The sequence below is a fragment of the Chiroxiphia lanceolata genome, chromosome 4 (genome assembly GCF_009829145.1).
Source record: "Chiroxiphia lanceolata isolate bChiLan1 chromosome 4, bChiLan1.pri, whole genome shotgun sequence".
Lineage (NCBI taxonomy): Eukaryota > Metazoa > Chordata > Aves > Passeriformes > Pipridae > Chiroxiphia > Chiroxiphia lanceolata.
In genome coordinates, this window is record NC_045640.1 from 11,461,199 (window position 1) to 11,488,537 (window position 27,339).

General features: G+C 38.0%; 2 protein-coding genes across 2 annotated transcripts in view; one reads left to right on the forward strand and one right to left on the reverse strand.

Annotated features, from left to right (window-relative positions):
• Nucleotides 1-622: 622 nt before the first annotated feature.
• TRMT44 (tRNA methyltransferase 44 homolog) lies at nucleotides 623-18,199 on the reverse strand. Its single transcript, XM_032686078.1, has 11 exons — nucleotides 17,806-18,199; nucleotides 15,398-15,515; nucleotides 14,308-14,527; nucleotides 13,181-13,249; nucleotides 10,908-11,015; nucleotides 9,436-9,507; nucleotides 6,337-6,443; nucleotides 5,566-5,749; nucleotides 4,518-4,908; nucleotides 3,521-3,637; nucleotides 623-1,071 (listed from the first exon to the last, which is right to left on the reverse strand). The coding sequence occupies exons 1-11, from the start codon at nucleotides 18,188-18,190 to the stop codon at nucleotides 839-841; spliced, it is 2,004 nt and encodes a 667-aa protein (XP_032541969.1). The 5' UTR covers nucleotides 18,191-18,199; the 3' UTR covers nucleotides 623-838.
• ACOX3 (acyl-CoA oxidase 3, pristanoyl) overlaps nucleotides 18,170-27,339 on the forward strand; it is a 34,546-nt gene continuing 25,376 nt past the window's right edge. Inside the window, exons 1-7 of the mRNA XM_032686076.1 lie at nucleotides 18,170-18,289; nucleotides 20,460-20,638; nucleotides 22,192-22,425; nucleotides 23,174-23,245; nucleotides 23,914-24,003; nucleotides 25,612-25,755; nucleotides 26,586-26,674. Of these exons, the coding sequence (XP_032541967.1) occupies nucleotides 20,471-20,638; nucleotides 22,192-22,425; nucleotides 23,174-23,245; nucleotides 23,914-24,003; nucleotides 25,612-25,755; nucleotides 26,586-26,674 (797 nt within the window). The 5' untranslated portion in view covers nucleotides 18,170-18,289; nucleotides 20,460-20,470. The remainder of the gene's footprint in view (nucleotides 18,290-20,459; nucleotides 20,639-22,191; nucleotides 22,426-23,173; nucleotides 23,246-23,913; nucleotides 24,004-25,611; nucleotides 25,756-26,585; nucleotides 26,675-27,339) is intronic.

Here is a 27,339-nt window from a genome sequence, read left to right on the forward strand (position 1 = left end):
TTGCAGCTGCAGTAGAGGCTGCAGGTGGAGCTCTGGGTGGCAGGAGCTCCAAGGCAAAAGGCCATGAACTGCCAACCCTTGGCATGACCAAGGGCACAGGGAGCTGTGGCACCAGCCAGGGGACCAGACACTCACAGACACGGCAGGAGTCGATGAGACACGGCAGGGGACTTGTAGCTCAGACTGTGAGGTTATAAAAGCCCTGGGTTTCCTTTGTTCAGGGTCCCTCCTTGGAGGCAGGAGCTTGAGCAGTTATTTTGTTACTGCACCAAGATTAAACTACTTTAAGGATTGCAAGGTCTGAGACTCTGCTCTGGGAAACCTGAGGCAGAGCCAGTGGGAAACCTGGTCTGATTGTGTGAGTGTGGGGTGTGTAGGGAGGTAAGGTGGCTTTGGTCCCAGCCCAGGTGATGTGGGTGTGACTGCCAGAGTAGCTCCTGGATAGTCAGAGAGAAAAGTTTCCTTAACACTCCTTAAAAACATGGAACAAACTAGCTAATTTTCAGGGTTTGAAAACGCTGCATCATGTGCTTTTGATCTGACTGAGGATCACGAAGAGTTTCCTAGGAAATTAAGCTTTTAAATTTTATCCTTATACAAGCACGTGCTAGACAAGCCATGGCAAATCCAAACGTAGAGACATTCTTTACTATACCTTTTCCATAAAAAAATAAAGATTTAGAAACATGGGAGAATTTGTAAACCAACTGCAAAATAAGATGCATAGGCATGTGGAAAACCCCTTCATATTGTACAGATCTTCACACACTATGCAGTCCCAACGCCAATCCTAGATTCAGTGGAGTACACAAGCTTGAACGTAAGTGGCAACATTTTATTACTGTATATGTTTTTTCTTTTTAATTATCTGAGACTGCCTTAGCTCCTCAGTTCCATGAGCATATGGGCAAGATTCAGAAGGCAAAGAACAACCATCAGGATGATGAATGAAAAACCAACAGAGACGTGTTTTAAATGCTTCAGCTGAAAGGCGACGTTTCGCTTCAGGTTTAGTTTTACTTGATGGTTTCTCTTTTCTCCAGTCACGAATGTGAACTCTCCCATTCAGAACTAAGATTTAAAAACAAACAAAAATGCAGCTGTTAATAGACAGCCATGGGAATTAAACTGGAAAATACTGCAGTGACATTCTGTGAATAAAATACACGTGTATTCTAAAAATTTGCCTATAGGTAGGCAAAACCAAATGAGCCATTTGTACAGAAACAGAAAGAAGTGCACAACAAACCAAGACTATAGACACAGCATAAGGAACAACTGATGGTTTTACTTGAGAGGTGTTTTAATGTGATGCTGAACAGTTTGAGGCACCTTTGCATTGTCTTTGTAAAAGTTGGTTTGTTCGTTTTAAATACAGCAGAATCATTTAGACTAAAATCCTCTGAATTCAGATTACAAGCCCTGATGAAGTTTCAACTTCAAGAACTGTAATTCTTCTAGTGCTCAGAACTTTATGACTCTACATTAAAAATGTGACTATCAGCAAGAGTCTTCTACCAATTTCACTACACAGTTCATTGACCCAAAAACACGCTGCACCAAAGAGAAGACAAGTCTAATCCTTCAAAGGAATCAATAGCACATTATCATTTGTTAATAAAGATTCAGCACTTCAGGGGTTTTTTAAAAAATCATTTGCTGTGTTAGGACCATAAACTGCACACACACACACACACACACACACACACACACTTGGGAACCTCTGTCAAGTCCTTATATGTGTAAACAAAAGGGAATAAAAGTAAGTCAGGAAGGCAGGAACAAAAAACAGATGAAAGGAGGAAGTAAGGACAGATGAAAAACAACAGCAAAAATGAGGAGGGGAGAATCTGCCACTTCTAAGTTGCCGTGCTCTATTTTCATATTCTGCTTCAATCACACCTTCTGTATCACACCCTTGTAGCTTGGAACAGTTAATCAATGTCATTCTGTAGTCTGATAATTGCTATTCAAAAGGTAACAAGTCCAGTCAGTGAAAGCTGAGTATCACACATTCAGGCCTGGACGAATTCATCCCTCCTGGTTTCCCTGTGATACACAGACAGATGTGAACTCACACAAAGCCAATCGAGAAGCGGACAAGCTTTAAAACCTCTCTAAACGAAAGAAAAAAAAATGAGCAGATATAGTGCTGTATATGATCAAGCATAATTTTTCCCTAGAAAATCAATCCTGTATTGGACAGGATGCCTGACCAAAAGAAACAGTCACAGATCAATTGCTCGCAAGTCCCTTTTTTGCGTGTCTGTGCATGTGCGTGTGTGTGCATCTGTCTTTCATGTTTTAAAAGAAAAATAATTCAGTAAAGATGACAAAAGAGCTGTAGTCATGTTCTTCTTTGTCCTCCTGGGCATGAGCAATATCCTTCCAGACCACCTGCTGATAAAAGCCTCTTGCTATGGTGACATGCACCTGAGGGAAAGAATCAAATGGTCTCTACTGAAGCCCTGGGGAGTATCCATGTGATGTAAACTACTGAGAAAGATCTGGCCTTAATCCTAGTCTCTCTTCAGAGATAATATGCAAAAAGCATCCATGCAAATTTAAATGCTTATTCCATGTAACAGGTTGTAAATCTATTTCACCCATTCCTAATGATAGGAATCAAATTTAAACACTTAATGAACACAGTGTGATCAACTCTTTTTAACAGATGGTAATTCAAAAGTATTTCAGTATGGATTCACATTTTATAATTGCCAAGTGTACAGAACTCCTTAGTGGATACTAAACTTAGCAAAGTTAGCCACTGGCAGCAACTAGATTGTATACTCAAGATTACTTGCCACGGATTAGTTGATCAATATTTTACAGCTGAGCTAGAACCGTTGGGACTTAATGCATTTTGAAATTTGAAGCAGCTTTAATACTGACAAAGACCTTGAACACAAAGCTACACTTTTACTTCTGCAAAACTTCACACTAACAAAAAACCCCTAACAACAAAACAACCGCACAAAACACACCACCATCATATTACAGCAGGGGGGAAAAAAACCCAAAAAACCAAAAAAACCTGCTATGAGCAAACCCAGTCAACCAGACACTTGCCACTGAGTTCTTTCTGCCATGCTACCATAGGCTACATGAACACATTAAGCTCACAGTTACAGGTTCTCATGGAGGCTAGTTTTATTTCACGTCACCATTTACACTGTGGGGATTAGTAAGGCCAGTCTGTCTGAATTAAATGCTTCAGTGAACATGCTGTGTATTTGACAGCCCCAAAATCATCAATATTTCATAGGAAAAATAAAAATGCTCCAAGTCAAAGAATAGCATCAAATTAGCCACTTTAACAAAAGGGCTGTCTTTTCAGATCCAGTCAGTCTAGAAGATTTTGTTGATAGATGGGCACATAAAGAATATTCAGTTTTCCACAGAGGTACAAAAAGCAGTTAAAAAGTCACCACCATAGTAATTTTTCAGTTAAGTTTAGTTGCATAAAGAGGGGATAAAATAAATGATTACAGAAAAGCAAAACCCAAAACTTCTTTACCTTCAAATACTTGATGATTGTTCTTCAGTAGTGTCTGCAGGCCTCCATATTCGCTCTTTAGCCTTTTTAATGTCTCTTTATTTAAGTGTTCTGCCACTTCTTTCAAAGAAAGGCTTTCTGCAATAAAAATGGTGTAAACATTAAAAATTTACATATATAAAACCTTAAGAAAATTTAACTTATATACTGGGTAATGATTATGAGCAGAATGTAAGAATTATCTACCAGTGCTGCAGCAACTTTGTTCTTGCAATATCAGGTATGACAAATATTTTACATGTACATTGTCTGTAAAATAGCAGCTTTCATTCTACAGAACTCAAGACAGAATTTCCACAGTAAGACACTTCTAATTTGTCCTGCTTTTTGTACAGTAGCATGTAGCCCTCATCGCAATAAGCACTGTTTATAGGCATGTAGTTAGAAGAGAGAATAACTCAAAGGATCTTTAGTAACTTTAACATGATAAACTACAAAAAGGAAATAATAAAAACAGGAAAATGGAAGATGATAATAGTATGGACTAACTGACTGGTCATAAAATTAACAGCAACTTCTATTCTTTTTGTTTGTAAGACTAAACTAAGAATTCCTAATCATTGTAACCCAATGGTATTTCAAAGCACTTCTTACATAATTCTTACAGAATTACAGCTAATTATCATGTGAATATTCAAAAACTTAATATTCTCCCCAGACAGATGCAGTGTTTTGTTCTGGAAAATGGGAAGAGTTCTGGGGTTTACTTTGGTGTGTTTCAATAAAAATGGATTCTCTAACACTATTTAAGTGTAAACCAGAATAAAAGCCTCACACCAATTTCCTAATATTCTTCTATGTGCAATAAAACAGCAGAAAAAAGCACCTTCGATTGCTACTGTACCTGTTTTGGTATTTCCTAAAATCTATTTCACTTACTGAATTTACAAATATATGAATTCATTGGAAAAGACATGTTCCACCAGCAAAAGATAGTGTAAAGGAAAGACAACCTCACCTCCTTGATTCCAGGTATTCATATTTCCACCCTGCATATTTGAACATGATTTTTGGGGGGTTGCATTTAACAGTAAGTTTGCCACATTGAGAACCACTTCATCTACAAACTCACGAGGGAGGGAAGCACAGTTTCTGATTTGTTCCACTTTTTCTCTGGGTTGAAATCCAGGCATCCAAGTGGTACCAACTGTCTCAGTCTCATCTGCAGGAAGTTCTGAGCCTGCTTCTTCACACACACCATCACAGTGGTCCTTATGGTTAAATCCAACTCTTCTGTCACACGTGATCCCAGTACAGGTCCGACGATCGTTAATAAACTGTGTTATCTGCTTGTCAATCAGAGCAGATTCTGTAGGTGGATAGGTCCTATTTTTTCCAATCAGGCTTACCTATTTTAGTAGAAAAAGGTAAATCACTACACAGAGTCTCAAACTTACACACAGCCCCCCAACCTTTTCATGTTTCTGCAGGTTTCTCACTGCCTACAGGAGATACCAATGCAAACACAATGCTCATTAACATCTGAGGCACTTTTAATTCTAGTTTTTGAATACTGGTGCCACGGAAAAAAATACAGTAAACAAATCAATCATGCTATACAATCACAGAGCAAAAGTAATTTTCCTGACCCTCAGATTATTTACAAAGTTAAAGCTGGACACCTCTTCCTATCTGAGAACATTTCACTTTGAATTTCACTGGATATGAAAAACTGCAAAATTAAGTACAAATTAAGTACAAATAAACATGACAGGCAGGTTTTTTAAGTTTTCCATCCACATAGTGGTATAAGAAAAAATCACGAAACCTTCCATTCCTTCCTGTTTTTAGGTTTGTACCTATGACATTAAGAGCAGAATACCCAAGAAAACAGGGAGCATTTTCAGTCTCTCTTCAGAGCATATTGTATCAAGTAATGCAGCTGACTATGGTCTGATCGTACAATAACAATGAACAAACATCCACATGCTTCAAACAGCCAGCAGATTTAAAAAAAAAAAAAAAAAGAAAAAAAAAAGGCAAAGCTCTACAGAGTCCAAAATTACCCTTTTTGTTGATGGAATTCTAAGGCAATCTTCTTCTACATGAAAGCCGCATACAAATCCCACTTGGGCAATAAAATCTAAATATTCTCTGTACTGAGTTTTCTTGCTTTGTCTTCGGCTGTATTTTCCATGGAAATCAAAGAAACAACAGGGCAGCACAAAGTAGCAACATGAATAGGAAGACCTACAAGGAGGATAAAAAACTGCTGATGTTATTTCAGAAGACACAAAAATTTAACAAATAAACTATCAGATAAAAGCAGTAATAAAAATTTTTATTACGTGACAGAGCTTCATGCAATAATACTTATAACTTCCTCTTTCAGTAGATCAAAAATACTATTTCATAACGTATTTGCTGTAGCAAATTACTGTGCCAACCTGGTTAGCAGAACTAAATTTCTAGACAGTAAACTACTGCTGCTGGTTGTAAAGAGAGGAACAGTTCAAGGGAAGGCAGAACCATAAGCTCTTATTTACAGAAAAAAACCACAAAAACAACAAAAACCAACAAAAGATTCACATATATGAAGTTTTTGAACTTCAAAAACAAAATGCTGCACTGAATTCTATTGCTTCTCCATGGGAAGAGAAACACTTTGTAAAAATAATAAACTGTCATCAAAAGAAGTGAGTCTTGCAAGGTGTGGCAGCAAAAGTGACAGTTTTTACCAAGTCCACATAGGTAATTCTGAGGGGGTTGTTTGTTTCCTTTTGCTTGTTTGGGTTTTTTAAATTCCTTCCCTCTCACTCCCCTTCCTCCACAAATACCTAGCTGCAATTACGGGTATCCATGGTGTTAATTCATCTGAATGGTTTCCTATGAGCCAGTCAGTGTCTGGAAAGAGGTGACTGTCACCTGGCATGATTGTAGATTCCTAAAACACAAAACAACACATTAAGTGAATTCTATTACAGGTTTCTTTAAAGCATTTTATTTGTTAGTAAAGCATTATGCAAACAATATAAAATATTAGCTGCCAAATACAAGGTGAATGAGAATCACAGACACCAATGTTTTCCTCAACATGAATTTTTGCTAGGTAGTAATTTTTTATAGCTACACAGAAGTAATTTAGCAACAAATACCCACAAAACATTGGTCAGAAAAGGAGTGGAATAACAACTATGATTAAGATATGTGGCACCCTAAATATCTATAAACAAATATCATATGCTGGATTACGATTTCTTGCCAATCTCCTTCTGTTACATGTGTGTCTGGACTCAATTTTTCAGGAAGTCACTTAATTTGCTATGTTTTACAGTCCCTAGGACTCACACAGCAATTAATCAGAACACAGCTGCACTGTTATCTTCTCTTTCACAGATGCTTCCCAAATCAAATCCTAACATACAAAACAACACTCTTCACATGCTTTCACATACAATAAACCTAATCCAGCCTAACACTTACTCCTCTTGTCTATGTTGCCATTCCACTCCCTTCCAAGTTGTGTCAAGATCACCTTATGATACATGTTAAACCAGGAGCAAAATTAGGAAACAATAGGTTACAAAAAGAATGCTTCTTTGGTGACCTTTGGAATAGTATTTTGCCTAATGGAAATCCAATATATATGAATTGAGAAGACAACAGCAAAGAAGTCTTCCTGCCACAATACTGACCCACAGAATAAACTCAAGAATATCCTATCCTGACATTCTTAAACAAAACCCAAACAAAAACCAAAAAAACCCACAAACAATAACAAACAAACAAACCCCCCAAAATAAAACAAACAGGATGAATTCTTTATACAGGTTAAATCTCAAAAGTTCTGGAATGCCTTTAATGTTTGTGCCTCACAAACATGTTTTCTCACCATAAACTAACTTCGGCAAAGAAAGTACTTAAAGTTATTAGTACCATGGAAGTACACACTCTTTCCTGAAAACATGTATGAATCTTAATTATTGGGCAGATTTGAAACAAGTTTTAGATCTGAATTTCCACAGACCTTCAGGAAAAGTTCTGAAAATTATGCTTATACTCTTTTTCTATATAGAAAATATATGCTTTACAAGCTTAAAATTCACATGTATATTTAAAGTAGTACCTGCACAGGAATTTTAAAAACAAAACCAAACAAAAAACAAACCCAAATCTCTTATTAAGGAATTTCAGAAATTTCAGGCTATCTCTGGTTACATTTCAATTCCTCCTTAAGGATCAATATGGTGATTATTGTTCACTTTAAAAACTACATCTCTGATCATTTTTAGTTATGTATATACATTTCTAGATAATGAATGTAACAAATTTCTCTCTGGCAGGTTACTAGATGTTAAACCAAGTCTTGGGTAAGTGTTTTCTTAAGGTTGATTGAACAAATTACTCATACTTTACATTTCAGTTTTGATCACTCATTTTAGGCACAGCATGAATTATCAGTGCCATACTCCACATTTTGACAGTCACCCATAATCAAATTTGTATTCACCCTACCTGACAGCAGTTTGGCAATACAGAGTGACACCTGTTACACTCCTTTATATTGCTAGTTCTGTACTAAATGTTACAGATGGCAATATCCATCCTGCAACTCATGCTTTATGTAAAGATCAAAACAAAATACGCTTCAAGGTAACAACCAGCCGCGAGCAGGTGCTTTCTCCTTCTGTGACTCCTATGGCTACAGGAGCCTTGCAAAATCATTCTACCCTTCCTGCTCATTGTATAACACCTTCCAGCATAAACCTGCACTTTCCTCATATGCATATTTTGTTATATTTTTACAGTTTCTTTGTTTCTGTCTGGGCAAGAAAAGGAACATGTAACACACAGGAAAAGAGAAGACACTGTTTGGCATTGCCAGATGTGACTTAATGTAGTGTAACAGGTACAAAGGAGCTCCACAGCTTGATGTTTTGGATTGTTTCTTGAGGCATTTCAGTAAGATCTGTTTGCAGACTGCAGCAAAAGAACATGGCAGTTTTGGCAATCATTACCCAAAATGGTGGGGTGGCAAAGAGAAGGCAACACAACATTGTGCACTGCAAAAGCTTCACCTCCCATCTGTGTAAACTGCTGCTCTTTTGTTGATTTAGTGTAAGTTTTTAGCATCCAAAGTTATATCAAATTTAACTTTAAACAAAACTATTAGAGAAAAACTGCAGGTGGGGAATTATTTTACTGTATTGGAAGCTGACAATTTTTGAGAGAACACAGTGAGAAATTTTAGAGTCTAGAGAACAAAAAAACCAGGAACACCTCACTTCCAAAGGGAAACTGTTCATTGGCACCACACTTTAATGAGTGTCAGACCAAGAACGCCTGGAGTCAAAGTGAATGTTCCTGTGCTCAACTTGTTCCTGTTCTCATAAAAATGCTAATACGGAACTTGAAATATAATCCCTCTTTCAGACTCATTTTCCTGTTCATTTTTGAAGGCTTTTATATTGGCTCCTTTGAGGTTCGACAACAATTTTGTCACCAAAACAGCACACAGTACTGGAAGGTCATCACTTTCAAGAAAAAGACACTCATAATTTTCGATATTATTATCTTTTATGAGGTACAGTGGTGCAAATAAAGCTGCTTAATATTGATCTGTCAGCAAAATCAAAGCTTGTTTCATAGTGTGCATGTCTGTACATGCAGTAAGAAATCATGTTAGTCTTCCCAGCTGAAAATAAGCAAGTTGCAAATATGCAAGGGTACGACACCGTATTGCTCTCATAATTCCCTTTACAACTTACTTCACAGCCCCTCTGTACATGGATGGCATCATACCAAACCATTGGGTCACTTTAGACAACTGCCTGTAACCCAATATGCTTCATTATATTTGCATCAATACAACCTGAAGCAACGAACAAAAGAATAAATTTACAAAACAGTAAGACTGACATACATTTGCATAATACCTCTAAATGAGTTTCTGGTCCATACATGTCCCATATTTTTCTTCTCCTCACATCAATTCCTCTACCTGAATGCTGAAATATTTGAACAACAAAAAGTGTCATTTCAAGTACTACTTTTAACAGAAATTGTCAAACAGGCTCACTAAATGTACATATTAACAGTGATTATTTCATTCATGATAAAATTTAAGACACATAATGAAACGCCACTTTGTCATTTCAAGAAGAAGCTGAATACTTTTAATCCCTTCTTTACCTTCAAAATATAAAGGGAAACCTTAAGAATATATCTGGTTAAAAATTTTACCAGAGCACACCTACTGAGACTGCTCTTGAAAATCTGGATCTCTACAAATGTAGAAGCAGAGCTATCATTTTTTGTTTGTTTTTAAAATATCAAAACCTTTTATAAGGTGAGTACTACTGTAGCTCCCACAGGGCTCAGAGAAGAGTGCTACTCTAAGCTGTCCTTAGTGGAGAACTACCTTTCAACTATCAAAGTCCAAACACATTTTTTCCTGTGTGAATTGAAGAGAAGAGGAAATAGACTGGAAACTAAAGCAAGAAATGAAGAATGCGTAAGTATTTGAACTTCAAGAACCTTGTGCAGAACTAACCAAAATCAATTACTAAAAAAGTCTCACAAAACTCTCATACATGACTTTTTTGACAGTCAATGTTTGTCAGCACTCCAGCAGTGATGAACTAATGATGAATGTAAAGAAACATCTACAGGGAAAATAGCACCTTGCAATAGACACAATTTTTCTGGCCACACAATAGAAAGCTTGTGCTGGGAGAACTAGGACCAATTTTTCCCGCCAATGAAATTTATTGATCTAATAGGAGATATTAATTTCCTTTACAAAGTGGAAAATGCAATTCTCTGAAACAGACAGACTCAACTTCACTCGGTTTTGTTTAGTCTCACTGACCTATTTTTGTTGTTGTGTCAGAAACTACGCATCAAGAAACTATGGGTATTGCCACATTTTCATTCCCAAAAGCACAGCATGTTGTTAGGCATTTTCAATTAACAGATGTCAGGATTGTTTTTAAAGATATAGAAAAACATCTTCAGGACACTGCAAGTAGAATTCAATTCAAAAATAAGTTCATGAACACCATGTTGTGAGAGAGAATCTCCATGTCAACATTCCACATTACTCTTTGCTTTTTTCTATAGTAAAACTAAATTAGACCATTATTTTTAATTTCCCCTCCTTAGTTTCTTACCTCAGAAAAAACAGCCTTGAACTGACACAAAATGTACTAATAAAAACAGATAATAAATAAAAGGTTTCTAAAGCTCTGCTAGGATTTTCTCTTGGTAACTGGAGTGACAAAATCCTATTTTAGTGAGATAAATTGACTATATTTTGGCTATTTGCATGCCAGATAAAAGGAAATCATAATAAGAATATTGACTATCTCTAGTTTTTAATCATTATTTTAAAAAGCATTCTATTTACCCCTTCATTGTTTAGAATGTGAACCAGTAGACCATTTCCACATCCAAGATCTACAAATGACTGTTTCTTAGTCAACCCTTTTTCCTTTCTTTCTTCTTCCCAAAGAATCTAAGGCAAGAAAACAAAATATTTTAGATTTCTGCTCTCAAGTTTCCCTGAAAGAAGAAGCAAAAGGTTATTGGAAATTAAAGGAGAAAGCTGGGAATGCAGATGTGACAGAAAATAATCCCTGTACTCACAGATAAAATAACTTTAGAGAAAAAAAAATAAAAATTAGAAAAACATTGAAACTGTTTATGGAGAGGGGCAAGAATTATGTTGCAAAATATCAGTTTCTAAGTGCTAAGCACATCCTCCACTCCCTCCTGAGTCACTAGAAGTTGAAATTAATCAGGGCTATACAACTCTGGGCTAGAATGAGCATAAATGTAAAGTTGCTAAAACAACGGGTGCAAGAGAAGAACAGTGGGAAGCAAGGGAAGTATCCAGTAAACTTCAACAATGTCTCTGCAGGTAAGACCCCGGAGGCGTTTTTATCCACTGTATTTGTGGTGGCAAAGCTGAAAATAACCAAAATGTTCTTTGTAATCAGTTGGTGATATATCGGCAAACGTAACCTCCTTTTCTACTGAACAAAGCAACAGTGTTACCAAGCAAGTCAGATGCCCCAAATTCTGCATCAGCTACAGGGACCCCAAAGCTTTCACCCAAATTCTAGTCCCTGCTCCATACATTAGTAGTTACTTCTACATAGGTATGTAATTCATAATTAACAACTGGATATTTCTCTGCAGAACATGAATTAATCTCTATCACTGTCAAACTTTTTTCCTTCAATGAGAAGTTACAGAGCACACACTCATCAACTCTGCTCTCTCATTATTCACTACAACTAACAAAGATCTTCAAGAATATTTAACTATGAAAATTAATATTTGTAACATTGCCTCTTGCGAATATATCAGTTTTGCTAGAGGGAAAGAAGATGAAGATAATCCATGAGATTATCAGGCTATGTTTATGTTTTTAAATTTACCAATCATTGCACTTTGGCACTTAAGCAGTATCCCAGAAACCCCTAATCATCTCCTACGTAGACTGTACCTATCCTCCAATTCCTCCAGAGTTTCTCCCAATACAAACTGAACATCTACTGCTTTGGTCATGCCCCTAGACACAGGTGATTGCAGAGTAAAATGGGGTCACATGTAGACACCATAAATCCATAACAACTTGACACTGGACCTACTTTCAACCAACTACTCTCAACCACTTGTTTAATGTACTTCTAAATAATGAGTTATTCTATAACATCATATAGATACCTGAACATTTAGTAAGGAGGTTACGTTAATAATATCATAGTTCAAGTTTTCATTTATATAAACTGTATGTTGGATGAATTCAATAACTTTTTAAAAACCACTGCTACATCAGCTAACATACGTTATCACTGTAAACATTCATGTTTACAACATTCACGTGCATAAAAATGCTATCGCTAAAGAAATTTCTTGTGGCTACAATTCCTAATTTACAACATCTAATATTAACACAGTGGTAAAAATGGTAAAGATGAGTCTATTACACAGCTCTTTCCACAAGCCAGTGTCTAAGGCTCTAAGGGGTTAAACAGTCAATTATCAAAATTAATTAGCCGTTAGGAAGTTCTGTAAATGACTTAACTTACTTACAAATACTGATTTAAATAGACTCCAGAGGTAGAGTTCAAGGTAGACATGCTCTTAACACACTCTGGATGGCAGTAAAAAATATTTATGTGCCTATATAGTGACCCATTTTGATGCTTTTTATAAAACTGAAGTTTCTAGTGACTGCAGGTAGCAGAATTTTCACAGAATCTAGTATGTAGGTGTCTTAGAAAACTGCACCAAGCATTCCCAGCATCTATAGTTGGCCTTATTACATTTGAAGATGGGATTTGAGCTGAAATTTTATCAGGGAAAGGCATAGCAGTTGAAAAACCTTTAGCATAAAATTAACAAGTGATAGAAAAACATATAAAACAATCACTCCTGATCTCCAGTTGGTCCAACCAACCACTTCTACATCAGTTCTTTTTGCTTTATCACTTAGAAATAAATACATCTTGTCTGTGTAGATCATCAATTTTCTGCGACAGAAGACTGCAAATCTTTACCATATCTTTACAAAGAATCTCTTGTTTCCTTCTAAACTGATTTTCTTTAGAGAGGTTCTATTATTAGGAAATAGAACCTTATAGAACATTATTAGGCAAAGCAATTTCCTACCAGCAAGTAAGTGGCAATGCCAACATCTTCATAAACAAATTTCTCAGGATCTGTCACTTCAGGCCACACCTTCAGGAAAAAAAACAGAGAAAAAAATGCAGAAAGTTTATTTTCTGCATCATCTGAAATAACTAAAAAAAGTGCTCAGTTACAGCAATCTGGACACTCATGCACTCATCCACTTCAATAGGTTTCTGCACCTCACGACTTTTGTATTTTAACCTCATTAAAAATATACACAAAGAATGTAAATAAAGACTCTCTGATTTTGTGAGTCACACAAAAGAATGATGGTGTAAAGAATGTTCTCATCCAAACAATAAAGTTTCCAAGAACATTATGGTTCCATATGTGCAGGTCATGAGTAAACTGCTGCATCTGTTCTGTAATAGATCGTGTATGTTCTGCTTAACTCTCTCAGGAGAAAAATGCTTATATTTTTCCTGTGCAACACTGTTAACATGAATATTTACAGATTTCTTTTCACAAGGTAACAGACATTGAATTACCCTGGCACAACAGAACACAAAGAATCAAAATCTGAAGTAGGAAGTCAGAAAGCTCAAGTATTATCCCCAAGTATTATTTTCTAAACAAGGAATTGAAACAAAGACTGAAATGCTCAACTCCACACTAATTCTACTGCAGATCTAAAGCCTGAACTACTGACTTACCTAAAAAACCAATTCTCCTCTCAAGTATATATTTCTGTTAGTACAGAAATATCAAGAGCAAAACCTTCCAACATTTTCACAATATGTTTTATCAAACACATATATAACACATACTAAGATATCATACAAATTTCAGAAGAGGAATAGGAAAATTAACTTACTTGCTAACCAATGCTGTTTACAGTCTTTCAGGCTTTCAAGTGCTTTTTTTGTGCCTTTTAATGTGGGTGACTTAGTATTTATTCCACTGACCTACTGCTTACTTTTTAAAACAAGAGATACATTCTCAAAAATGTCTAAGTCCTCCAAATAAATGTTGTGAATTTGTCTCTAAATCTTGTTTTCAAGTTCTTCCAAATACTGAATTTATTTAGTGACAAAAGCAGCTTCACTACACAAACAATGAAAAAAGTTATGAAAAGACATTATTACTGTATGTATTGCTAAATTTACCTTTACCATTTCTTTGTATTTTTCTTTGAGGTCTTGATACACTTTGCTGTACTTTGCTACAGAAATGAGTGAGAGTGTACTTTTAAACTCACTGGGCTTTTGCTCCACAGACCATTTAGCCAGTTTGGACAAAAGTTCATTTCCAAGCCACGCTCGTTTGGGGTATGCAATTCCATCTGAAAACCAATCCTCTGGAAATGGAGCTACAACAGACACAGACCTTCAAACAAACAAATAAACAATTTTGAATAAATACAGTGTATTTCATTATTTTAGCTACCTCAGAGAGGGAGAAAAAAATGATTAAGTGGAGAAATCGGCAAATCAAACAGAGATATAAAATTAGACAGGAGAATAAGGAAATACATAATTTACAAAACTAAAAGGAAAATAAATCAATGAAGTTACTGAATAATGGGTTAACAATCTCCGTTGAATTTTGTTAGCTCATTATCTGCCAATTCAAACACTGTACATGAGAGTCCATGCTGCATTTAACACAATGAATGAGGACTCACATATGATGAACAATCAGCTTTAACAAGATAGCCAAACACTAAGTAGCAAAAGTCAGTTTATGAAATTCTTGAGAAAAAGAAAAGGAAAATTTAGAAGAAAAATACATCCATTGGCACAATCCATTATTTCATCTTCTCTAATTTTATTCAGGTTTCATTAGAGCTACATCCTCAGATGCTCAGGACCAAGCTGTTATGTCACCTTTCAGTGACTGAAGCTCAGTGGGTTCACAGCAACTCCAATTTGACCTCAGCCCTACTAACACCCCCAGAACCTGACCTTTTTCACAGGTATAGTTAATTTCTCATGACCAGAATAGGCATATTTTTTTCTAGACCACACACAGCTACAGTCAATGTATACATTCAGAGTTGAAACAACTTTGTGTTACTTTGGGTATTGTAGATGTTTCTTTTTACAGAACACTATGCACTCAGATGACAACAGTACTGTAATTTACCAATCAAGCAGGAAATTACATAAAACAAATTGCCTATGTATCAATACTGAGCCATTGTGTAACTCTTGCAATAACTCACTGTTTGCTTTCCCTCTCAGTCCCAGCACTTACCATTCCTCATCTTTTATGTGTCTAAGTTGAATTTGATAAATATTGCACTTCTTAATCAGGCATTTTCCTTCACGGTTTTCCTCCAAAGGCAGAAAGGTCACAGTTCCGTTGTAAACATCTGAAAAGATATGCAAACAGCGGTATATTATTCCATCCTAGTTCACACCAAGATGAACTTTTGTCTCCTTACTATGTTAAATGAGACAAAAGATCTAGGACAACACAGGAAAAACCACAATGCTAAGCATAAATCCATTTCTCAGTGTGCCTGACATCCAAAAACTGGATGGTTTGAATTCTCAACATTTAGTATTCTGTTTCATGATATTTTCAAAATATCTAAGGCTGTCCAGTAAGAGTATTCATTTTATTTTAACCCAATTATTTTAATAAAGTAAAAGCTAGCCAATTAAACTTTTCTAGCACAAAACTGCTGCTTTCCCATATCCCACAGTAAATCCAAAATCCTGGGAAGCAACTCCAGTTAAACAGAGACTTACATATCACTGCAGTATTAGATAAACAATTGGTGCAATATTAAAAAGTAATCAACAATATTAAAAATATCTATCAATTTTGCCATGTGCAAACACAGGATCTATTGCATGATTATAATTAAGCATAGCTGTGTTTCCCTTTTGGCATCATGCAGCTTTCCCAGTTTGAGTTCCTAGACTAAGCACTGTGAAAAACACATTTATCCCTAAATTAGTAACTCATATCTCTGAAGGAAGATTGCCTGGGAAGACCTGTTTTTAGGTTAAGGTACATGTATGATATTACTACACTGAGTGATGTTCAGCAACCACATTACTGATGGATTCCAAACACTAGAGATTTTGAAAAAGTGAATCTAAAAGCATTCATTATATTCCATATATCTTGCAGTGTGTATGCACTATTGCTTTATAAACTAGTTGCAAAAATCTTTTTAGCTATTGTTTATGCAGGGCGATTTCCTCTGAACAACTTATTAAGTTCTCAGTTTTGCAAATGGTTTTTCAATTACCATTAAAACAAACATTCTGGCAACTACAAATGCTATATTGGCTACACAACCAATTTTCAAGGGGCTCCAAAATTTTCTGAGTGCAACAAGAAAGAATAATTAGCACTAGAGGAAACATTAAGTCTTGCTGTCTTGTCCTATCTTTAGCAATCCCATCCCTGACATTTTTTCATTTTAAACATATTAATTAAAAAAAAATTCTTACAGATAGGCTCTCTAGACATAGCTCAGGAACACCTTCTTTTAACATCAAAAAAAAAATTAAAGTTGCAACACAGACTTTTTTTTAAATTTCCCTATTTTTTTAAGGCAGCAAGAAACAGGCCACAAGAGCATCCAAAACCAGCTGTCACCCATATATGACTATAGGTCTTTCTAAATGGTAAATTTAATTTTTTCTGGAATTCTGATTCTTTTCAAAACATTACTACTAGAATTTAATCCATATCAACAGGTTTTTCCAAAATTTATCTTAAAGGAGATGTCAACCTCTATCTTTTAAAACTTTGTTTACATTAGTAGGATTTACTGCACCACAGTACTGTCATACAGTGTCAGAACAAAACAAAGGGAAAAAAACCCACAAACAAGACAACTCCAGCTTCATTTTTAAGCAACAGTAAACAACAAGAAAGTTGATACAAACAGTTAAACTTGGCCAGGCAGGTGAAGGGACTTGAGCACAAGTCCTATGGGGAGAGGCTGAGGGAGCTGGGGTTGTTTAGCCTGGAGAAGAGGAGGCTCAGGGGAGACCTCATCACTCTCTCCAACTCCCTGAAAGGAGGCTGGAGCCAGGTGGACATCAGTCTCTTCTCCCAGGCAACCAGCAGTAGGACAAGAGAGCATGGTCTTAAGCTGTGCCAGGGGAAGTTTAGGTTGGATACTAGGAAGAAATTTTTTACAGAGAGAATAATCAGACATTGGAATGAGCTGCCCAGGGAAGTAGTGGTTTCACCGTCCCTGGAAGTTTTTCAGATGAGACTGGATGTGGCACTTAGTGCCATGGTCTAGTAACCACGGCAGGGTTGGATCAAGGGTTGGACTTCATGATCTCAGAGGTCTTTTCCAACCGAGTTGATTCTATGATTCCATGATTCATTTTCCAACACTATCATCAGTCCTTACAAGCCGGTAATTAGGTTTGCACTACAAGCAGCGTTTGTGTGTGGGCAGCTTTCTCATGACGGGAGCTCGAGAGTCCTGCAGGTGTTCGACCCCTGTTAATTTGCGTTTCAAACTGCTGCCTCTTCCCAGCATAACAACAAAAGATAAAAACAGAAGATAAAGGGGGGGAGAAAAGTGGTATTTATCCCATCTGCCAGACAATCTCTGACGGGGTCTGCGGCAGCCGCAGCCCCTGACCCCCCATCCCGCCCCCTCTGCGCCGGGCTCCGCTCACCTTGGACCACCAGCTCCCGGGCCGGCGGGGCGGGCGGGCGCCCCCGGGGCAGCAGCGTCCTCAGCAGGGCTCGGAGCTCGCCCGGCCCGCCCCAGGGCCTGAGGGGCGGCGGCAGACACAGCTGGCCCCGCACCTCCCTCCACAGCCGGCCCAGCTCCGCGGCCCCCGCTCGCCCCTCCTGCCCACCGCCCACGGCGGCGAGGGATAGAGGTGCCTCCCCGGCCTCCCCGAGCGTCACCGTCCCCTCCGCCTCCACGGCGGCCCCGCACAGCCGCCTGTTGGCCACCTGCGGCTTCTCCAGCCACACGCGCACGGCCGCCCAGAAGCCGCGGGGCAGCGCGGCCCCGCCGGGGTCCCGCAAGGCCGCTGTCCCCACCGGCCCCATCCACCGCCCGCTGCCGCCGCCGCGCCGCGGGAGGAGGAGGCGGAGCGCGTCGCAGGCTGCTCCCGTCAGTTCCCGAGGCGGGGACGGCGGCGGTTCCAGGTACGTAGCTCTCCCCGGGCTGTGGCTTTGAGGCGCCGAGCGCCGTGAAGGGTGCGGGGAGAGACCCCGCTGCGGCTGGAAACACGGGGAACCCTGAGCTGCCGGCAGCGAGTGAGGCTGCAGGGTCGTCACTGCATTTGTAGCACTGTTTGGGGAAGGTCTGTGTCGCTGTCACAGCCTTCTTGAGAGCGGACTCCAGACCGGGAACTCTGACAGTCCCAGCTGTCCGTCTCTTCAAGGAAACGTCTCGATACATTTTGTGTACATTTCGTACACAAAACTTAGTCTCTTTCTGCTTCCTCTGAGCAGAAGCGAGGCCCTGCCGTGAATTTAGGCAGTTCAAGTAGTGGCTGTGCAGTGAACCCTCAAAGGGCTCCCGCAGAAGTGGTTCGTGCCCTGCCTTTACCCTCCCCGGGGTTGTCTTTCTCTGGGCGACTGCCCTCGGCAGCTCGTTCGGAAATGCAGAGCCGCTATAAAATAAAATAAACACTGCTGATGTAATCTCACAGAATAAGGGTACAGCATCATTATTCTTGACACTACCAAGTGTCTGAGCTGTGTCGTTGTTACACAAGGTAATCGACGATACCGCCCTGCAAACTGACGTTTCCCCTCGTGATTTGTGACCCGCTGTTGTTGTCCGGTCATGAATTTGAATTACCAGCAGGAGCACTTTCCGCAGAAAAAGGTTGCCAACTCAGCATTTCGCGGTGAAACTGCAGCCGCTCTTGGCAAATTGAAAATAACGTGGTTTTTACTGCCAACTGCACACGCATTTCGACATATCAGGACAAGGCTGAACTTAACACCGAGGGTGTTCTTTAGGGCAGTCCTTTGTTACTTTCCTATTGTAACCACCTGTTTTGGTTTCCTAGTTAGTTTTGAAACTGTTTGCTTGGGGCCAGATTATACTAAAACATTGTGTAAGGTCGGATTTAAGTACAGGATCCTTTTTTTATTATTTTTTTCTCATATGGGCAATCTCACTGATTTGCAATGTCAATAAAGTTAGATGCAGTACCTGCAATATTTCAACATAATCTTTTTCTCTGTTATGAGTCAGAAGCCTTGAACTTCTGCCTGATTTACCTGTTTTCCAGTTAAAAGTGGTATACCTATTTATTTGGCTGCAGGTTGAAACACTTTCTCATTGCCCTTTTTTCCCCCCCACCTCTCGTTTCTTTCCAAACCTATTGTTCAGTACTGGAGCTGCACCTTCTTAAAGCTGATTTGGAAGTCACATGCAGAAATACTATCCTGCAGTCCTCTTCTGCTATGTTTGTACTGTCCACAACTAGGGGATGTCCTCCATGAAAGGATGAGGTTGAAGCTGTAGCAAAGAGATATATCAAGATGATGAGAGAAAAAATGTGATGGAAAAAGCATATGACTGAACTAGTGGCTTCTGTACTTTATGTTCAAAGTCCATATGGACTTGGACAGCCCTGCACCTGGATGTCCTACCTGTACCTTTGAATTGCTTTCCAGCCAGTTTCCTTGTTAGAACACGGCTAGATTCTTGCACTTTACTTTTTGCACTTTACAAGTATGAGAGAGATCTCTGCTGCCTGCCTGGTGGCAGGAATTGCTTGGTGTGCCATGAGCAGCAGAGGGCCCTCTGACACCAGCTACTGTAAGCAGCAGAGCTATCAGCCTTTACTCCTTTAGGCCAGGTTCTAAGGAAAACAGAGGTGTTCCTTCTCTCCTAAACCAGTGCGATTGTACTTACTGGTAAAGAAATCCTGCAGCACCTGTGCAGTTTTGCAGTGCTCTTGCATGACCCATAGATGCACACAGCAAGGTGCCAGCAGACTTTGTGGGGCCTTACTGCTTTTGTTATTTAAGACATGGTATTTTCTTGCCTGGGTCTTTTATTGACCCCTTTCTTACTACACAATATTAACCAATAGTGTCCCTGTTTCATATTTAGCTCATGTTTTAGTAACAAAGACAATGTCATTCATTTACATTTGATCAAAGGCATTTTTTCTTACTTTGTATCAAGTCAGTTGAATCAGAAGAAGCGAAGGACGAGCTTTTAGTTGGCTCTGCTCTGCTGTACTCATACATTTAAAGAAGTCTATGGATTTAATTAACAACCCTTTTGATTTCTTTTTATTATTAAAAATCAACTTCAGTTCGTGATTGATCTTTTCTCATTTGATTGCAGTTTAGCCAACAATGGCATCCACACTGAAACAGAAAGAAGCCACTGGCAACCAAAATTCGTGGGACAGTTTGCTCCCAGATTTACCTAAAGGGCCGCTTTGCAGATACCGTAAGAAAGCTTCCTTCAACTGGAAAGAGATGGCAGTGTTACTAGATGGAGAAGATATCATCCAACTAAAGGTAAACTTTGCAAGAACTGTAAACGTGTTTTACTTCTGGAGATATCAGTAGAAGCAAGTATGTAATTTTCAAAGGAAGGGTAGTTAATAATACTCAGTAAACAGGGAGCATGAAGAAATTGGGCTTCCTTATCCAGTTTTCAGAACAGAGATGAACTTTTAAGCAACCTACTTTGCTGTCTCATAAGGCTCATTTAATTACTAAACATCAGTATAGGAGAGACCAGCAGGTGCTACATTACAGAACTTTAGTGTTCATTTCAAACTGAGAAAGAACTATATTCTACCATATTTCTTTACTGTTTGCATTAAGTCATTTATCCCATGGTTTTGCAAGGCACTTAAGTGGAGCTAAGTTCAAGCCACTGTCAAACATAGTATTTCTGTCTGTCTTTCACCTGACATAATTTCCTACAACCTTCTGTGCTTACATTAATGCTTATGTGGTGTTGCAGTTGGGCAGATTAACATGTCTACCTCGCTGAAAGCTAACCCTACCGAAAAAAAGAGATTAACTGAGGCACAAAAGATGGTGTGGAAATGCATGACTTGGAGATGTAAGAGGAGAAAGAGCTAGCTTTTTTGAAGGTGGTGTAAAGTTATATGGATTTAAGCTAATTTTGAATGTTCACCATAATTATTAGCAGGTAAATCAGAGAAATCAAAAGGCCTTTTTCTGCATCTGACTGGTACGTGTAAGAGCATAGAAAGAACACAAGTGCTCTGTGTCTGAGGGAGTTTCAAAGCTGTGTGGACATATAGTGTTGTGCATCCAGGGGGAAGTAATGACCCTGCTTTTCAAAGGAAAGTACAAGGAGTCTGGTTTTCTTCCTTCTTATTGTGTCATTCTCTTCAGAGAGAAGGAAAGGACTTCAAAAACATTTTAAAAGATTTTGCCTAAGGCACTGCAATTTTTTTTTTTCTAAATTACATGAAAGACAGTTAAGATGTGGATATCTCGAAGACACAGATCTGAGGTAAGAAAGTGCCATAGTATATTATCTAATGGAAAAAAAGATCCAGATTAAAACATTAAAAGTTGCACATTCCTGTACTGAGTGGCTGCATATGATGGTTCCATTAAATGGAGTACATTTCTGCTTTCGTCTGGGAACAGAGCAGTTGTCATAGCTTAATGGCTTTACCATCATGGCATATTTCTAACCGAATGTAACCCCTGGAGTTTTACCTTTGTCCTCACGTTGAGGGATGTTGCCCTTTAGATCCTGCCAGCAGCTCCATATATTGAAATAACAAAGCTGTTATAAAAAGCAAGTAAGTTTTACCATACTGTTCTCGTACATTCAGAGCGAATCAGTGAATCATTATTACTTCATGATGAAGGAGCTCTCATAAAATTTAGCTTCATGAGCTTTCATATATAATGGCAGACCATTTAAATATATTTTTCAATCCTCTGGAGTTTTTGCTTTATAAATTTACACCTTTTATCAAATTATTGTAGTTTGAGGCCCCGTATTATCCTAGAAGAATTAACTGGGTTTTTTAATGCTTTTAAATTAACATTCTCATGTCATTTTTTTTGCCTTCAAGAACAGAATCTTCTCTGCTCTGGAAAGTGATCCTCTCTTTGCACGTCATCCTGGAGAAGATTTGTGCCGTGAGAAATATCAAGAGCTGACATTTCTGCGCTGTAAAAGGCTCTTTGAGTATGATTTTATTCCTCAGCAAGAGATCATAGAGAACCCATTAAAGTTCTTTAATATGGTGCTCTGTCTAGGAATGTATGATTGGTCTCCATGTCTCCAATTTGTCATACATAGCGGTGTAAGTACAAGTCAAGGGGTATAGAGGTGTATATTTGAATTTCAGTAACTTCTAATATTGTAATTTTGTTGCTTTATGCCTATTTTATTAAAGTTATATCCTTCTCTAGTCCTTTATTTTCAATGATGAATTAAACTTCAGCTGTTTAGAAGTATCAGGTATCAGAAACTCCCTTGCCTAAACCCCAGTGGTCTTGATTAAGGTCAGAATCCAGAAGGAATGGAAACCAGTGTAAAGTTTCTCACTGACATCAGTGGCTGGATTCTATTAATCAGTTGCTTCCCAGATGAGTCTCTCAGGATACTCAACATAGCTGGTCAAATAATATCAGTTGAATTAATTAATTATTACTATTCAGATGAAAGAGGGGGATCCAGGAATTATATTTTGTTATGTGAATATCCATCTAGGAAAACAGTTCCTAATCCATTTGCGGGAAAATGAACTGGAATTGTCTTTAGGTTTTGCTTTAGTCAAGAGGCCATCATTAAGGACAGGTAGAAAGCATTTTTAAGCATTTGCAATGGAGGCTTGAACATTTTAGAGCTGTGATAAGTTTAGTCTTCTCTAAAGGGGCCTTGACAAGATGAAATCCTGCCTTACCTCTCCCAGCTATAATCTAAGTGTAGTTTACTGTACAGCCCACTTTCCCTGGTCTCTTTAGTGTCCATCACTGTTACAAATCATGTGCAATTTGTGCTTTCCATCACGGGCCACTGATTTAATTCATAATTCTCTGTTTTTACAGATATTTCCAGGTGCAATCATGAGTGCTTATAAGAGGTTTGCACACATTTTGAAACAAGCTTATAGAATGGAGGTAATTTTTTAAAATAACTTGTGAGAAGTGGGCACCTTCGGAACCGTGTCACCACTTGAAGCTTTTTGTTATTTCTATCTTTGTACGTGCCTAAGTACTTCTAAATAGCAAAAGAAAAGACCCTGGGGCAGATTCAAGCACTGAGCTCTGACCATCCTCACTACTGGCTGCTAAACCACTTCCTGGATCTCTTTTAGACTGTCCAAGTTAACATGCAGACAAAGTGTGGGGACTTCTTCCAGAAGGCAGTACAAATGACACTATACCAGCTTAGTCTCTCTCCACTCATTTGAGAGTATCCTACCAGGATGTCCATACCCTTACCATGATGCCATAAAAATTCCATTCAGATGCTCTAAAATGGAAAATAATAATGTTTTAATGCCAGATGGAGTCCAGTGGAGACTCAGGACTGAGTATCCTGCAGAATAAGTGCAGCCTGTCTGATACAGGAGGTTCCAGTCCTACATTGGAGTTTTTCCAGTCTAGGCCATGTGGGCAGCGTTCATTGTCTGGCCAGACCCTCTTTGATATTGCAAGATAAATATACTGAGTGCACCCAAACTGAGCTTCTTTTGTTACTCTTTATTGCAATCATTTGAAAGTCTTGCAGTTTTAACTACTGTAATAAGGTGTTCTTGAACTGTGCCTTGTATCTCCTTGTTTAGATTTTTGGATGTTTTGCTCTGACTGAGCTCAGCCATGGAACTAATACCAAAGCCATACGAACTACTGCCACATTTGATCGGAACACTCAGGTTAGTCCTTAATGCACACGAGTACTGTTTGACAATGTTAAGCTCTATTATTCACTAACAGAACAGAGTGATTCAGGGATTTCTTCTGATTAACAAGAAAGAATCAAGTTCAAATTTAAAAAAAGTTGTGAAACATTTACGTTATTATAAATTCTTAAACCCATTGTTTATTGTTAAACAATAATGATTCCTGTTTTCTTGTTTTCTCTTCTGGTTGTGATATGAAATAAGGATAGAAGCCTTTTCCTTTGTTGTGTCTCTTAAGGAATAGTTGAATGTGCAGATTAAACTGTCTTTTGTCTTTAAATATTAAGGCTTTTTATACAAAGATTATCTTATACAAGGATTATTTCCTAGGATGAGAAAGACAAAAAAAGATATAAGAAGACTGTCAAACAGACCCAAAGAAGAAAAGAATAAACTGGTTTTTCCATTAGAATAGTGCTTACTATCAACACTACTGCAGAAATAAATTCATTGTCCTAGGATTTTCTTGGTAAATGATTAGAATTCATCATAGGTTTACATTAATAGAGAAGAAAATAGAAGTTGAAAGAAGGCTTTTACAACTTTTTCTCACTCTTTGTCATCTACATGCTTGGTTCATGACACGTAGAATTTAAAGTGTATTATTTAATGTCCCAAGAAGGTACTCTCATCCCCCCCAAAGACTGTGGCATTATTGCACTGTAATATACAGAACTGAGCACTGTTGCTGCAAACAAACAATGGCATATCATGAAGTGGGTTCAGTAATGAGAAATGAGAATCATAGATTTGAAATGTAAGATTTTATATTCTGCAGTAGGACAACATTTCAGTCTGTATTTTTTCACATACAAGCAGTTCAGTTAGCATTTATGCAACATGGACAATTAGATCTCTTTCCAGAAAAAAAACCACAAACAAACCAAACTTGTGAGACCAGCAGCATGAGAAGTTCCATTTAAATAAATTGAGTTTTAAGCTGGTGATGAGTGCACTGCAGTAAAAGTGACTGAAATGACTAATTATTTGATCAGATCATGAAGCTCCTGAGTTCAGGTTTCTTTTACATCCAGAAAGCATGCGATGTCTAGATTTCAGGATGCAAGTATTCTTCAGAGTTCTGACGACTTGTGATCCCCCATTTGTCCAAACTGGGAAGTGTGCTGCCTTTCACACTGTTAGCCAGGCTTTCATTCTGTACAAAACTGTGTAAGGAGGAGGTGGTCCCTGCATAGGCTTCAGCCCTCACAGTTGGAACAGCCCTCACGGTCCCTCACTTGAGCTCACAGCTCAGTTTAAGCCAAGGTCTAGGAAATGCTTCTGAGTCTGTCAGTCTGCTTTATTTTTTTTAGGTGCTTAAATGAGCAAGTAAAAAGGGTGAATTTCAGGCTTTATGGTGAAGTAATGAACTTTATAAACTGTAATTTTTGTCCTAACTCTCCAAAGTTGAATACAGTAAGAGACGTTGCTTGTTGGAGTGCATTACAGAATAAAATCCTGGCAGTTAATGAAGGTTTTCAAAGCATTACCAGGGTAATGAAAAAAAAACCAACCCAAAATACCTGTGTGCTGAATTTTATGATGTATATAATTTTTTTTTTTTTTCTTTCCTGGCTATAGGAATTTATCATCAATACACCTGACTTTGAAGCTGCAAAGTTTTGGGTTGGTAATATGGGAAAACATGCCACTCACGCAGTTTTGTACGCCCAGCTCTATACTCCTGATGGACAGTGCCAAGGATTGCATTCTTTTCTCGTACAGGTAGGGTAGAGATATTGCCAGTCCTTTTTTTCTTTTGTGGGTTCGAATTAAAGACTTTCTGTTGTGCTTTATTTCTGTCTGACCTGCAGATTGTTTATTTCATGCCGTCACAGTTTATTGCAATTGTAACAAGTTTTCAAGTGTTCGCTGATTTTGCGATGGTTGTACAGCCAGTTTTAGATTGTCAGTTTTCTGCAAAGAATTCTGAAAAATACCGAAGAGCTAAAAAGTGTCCAGATGATCATGGTACTTATATAGTTAGAACTCACCTATGTTATATGAAGTCCTGAAAGTCTTGCATGAGGCTTAAGGTGATTTATGTCTGCCAGTGCTACGGGCTGATTTGTATGAAATGTGCAAGCTTCTGCCACAGAAATCGGTTTCTAGAGTTAAAGGCATCAGGAAATATGGCAGTGCAGTAGAAAACTTGTACATAATAAAATGGACTAGTTTCAGACTGAACAGAATTTATTACAGAATTGGGGAATATTTCAAGGGTGATTGTTACATAAAAGTGTCATTGATTCCTACTGTGCCAGTGTACACCTGAAGAAAATTTCAGTACTAGTCTGATGACAGCAGTCATTAGTGTTAAGGCATATTTAACACAGTTGTGTAATTAGTCTCATTGCCAAAGTAATTTTCGTTAAAAGATCTATATCCTGGTTAAGTACAAGCTATATCCAGGATTACGAGCTTGGAAGAAACAGAGCTTTCTTTAGCATTAATAAGAGAGTACAAGTTAAAAATATTTTCATTGTTTGAAAAGTTCAGGCAATAACTCTCATTGTTCCACAACTGAAATAATGTTTTGTTTCGCTTCTATACAGATTCGAGATACAAAAACTCTCCTACCAATGCCAGGTGTGATGGTAGGGGACATAGGAAAGAAAATTGGGCAGAATGGGTTGGATAATGGGTAAGTCAATCCATTTGAAGGAGGAAACATTCTCAGTTATATCACAATGTAGTGGTGCAAATGTCTGCCTGTGTCAGTTTGGTCTTCACTTCTTAGATATTGGCAAGTGGTTTTAAACTGTTGGTATTTCTCAAAAAAATTAAAACAAGACCCAGACTGAAAAATGTTGAATTTCAGTATTTTCTATCTAAATATACATAGTCTTTCAGCTTTTCTAACTTTTTAAAATGTGAATTGTCCCTAGTATTCTGTGAATATCCTGAAGCAGTGTTTCAGTCACACGCTCTGCAACAGTAATAATTAAAAAAAACCAACAAAGTCATTCCAGTAAGTTCTGAGTAAAGAACTTTATCAAACTCTGCACCCATCTGGGTGTAAGGCCATAATTACTTTCTCTGTTGATCTCCAGCTCACAAGAAGGCTAATTGTTTTCCTCAGTATTGTTAGTAAAGATGTAAGATTAATAAGGCCCAGTAGAGAAACTCTGTATCTTTTTTAAACAGTGAGATTTCTGGACTAATCCTGGTCGCTGCGGAAGAGAAGGAGAAGGCTTGTTTTATTTTTTTTTCTGTATTCTCTGTGTGAAATAAAAAATACCTGAGCTCCATTTTTTAGTCATGGGCTTCAATGGCCTTACCATGTCTCTCCTTTACTAACCAAAGGAG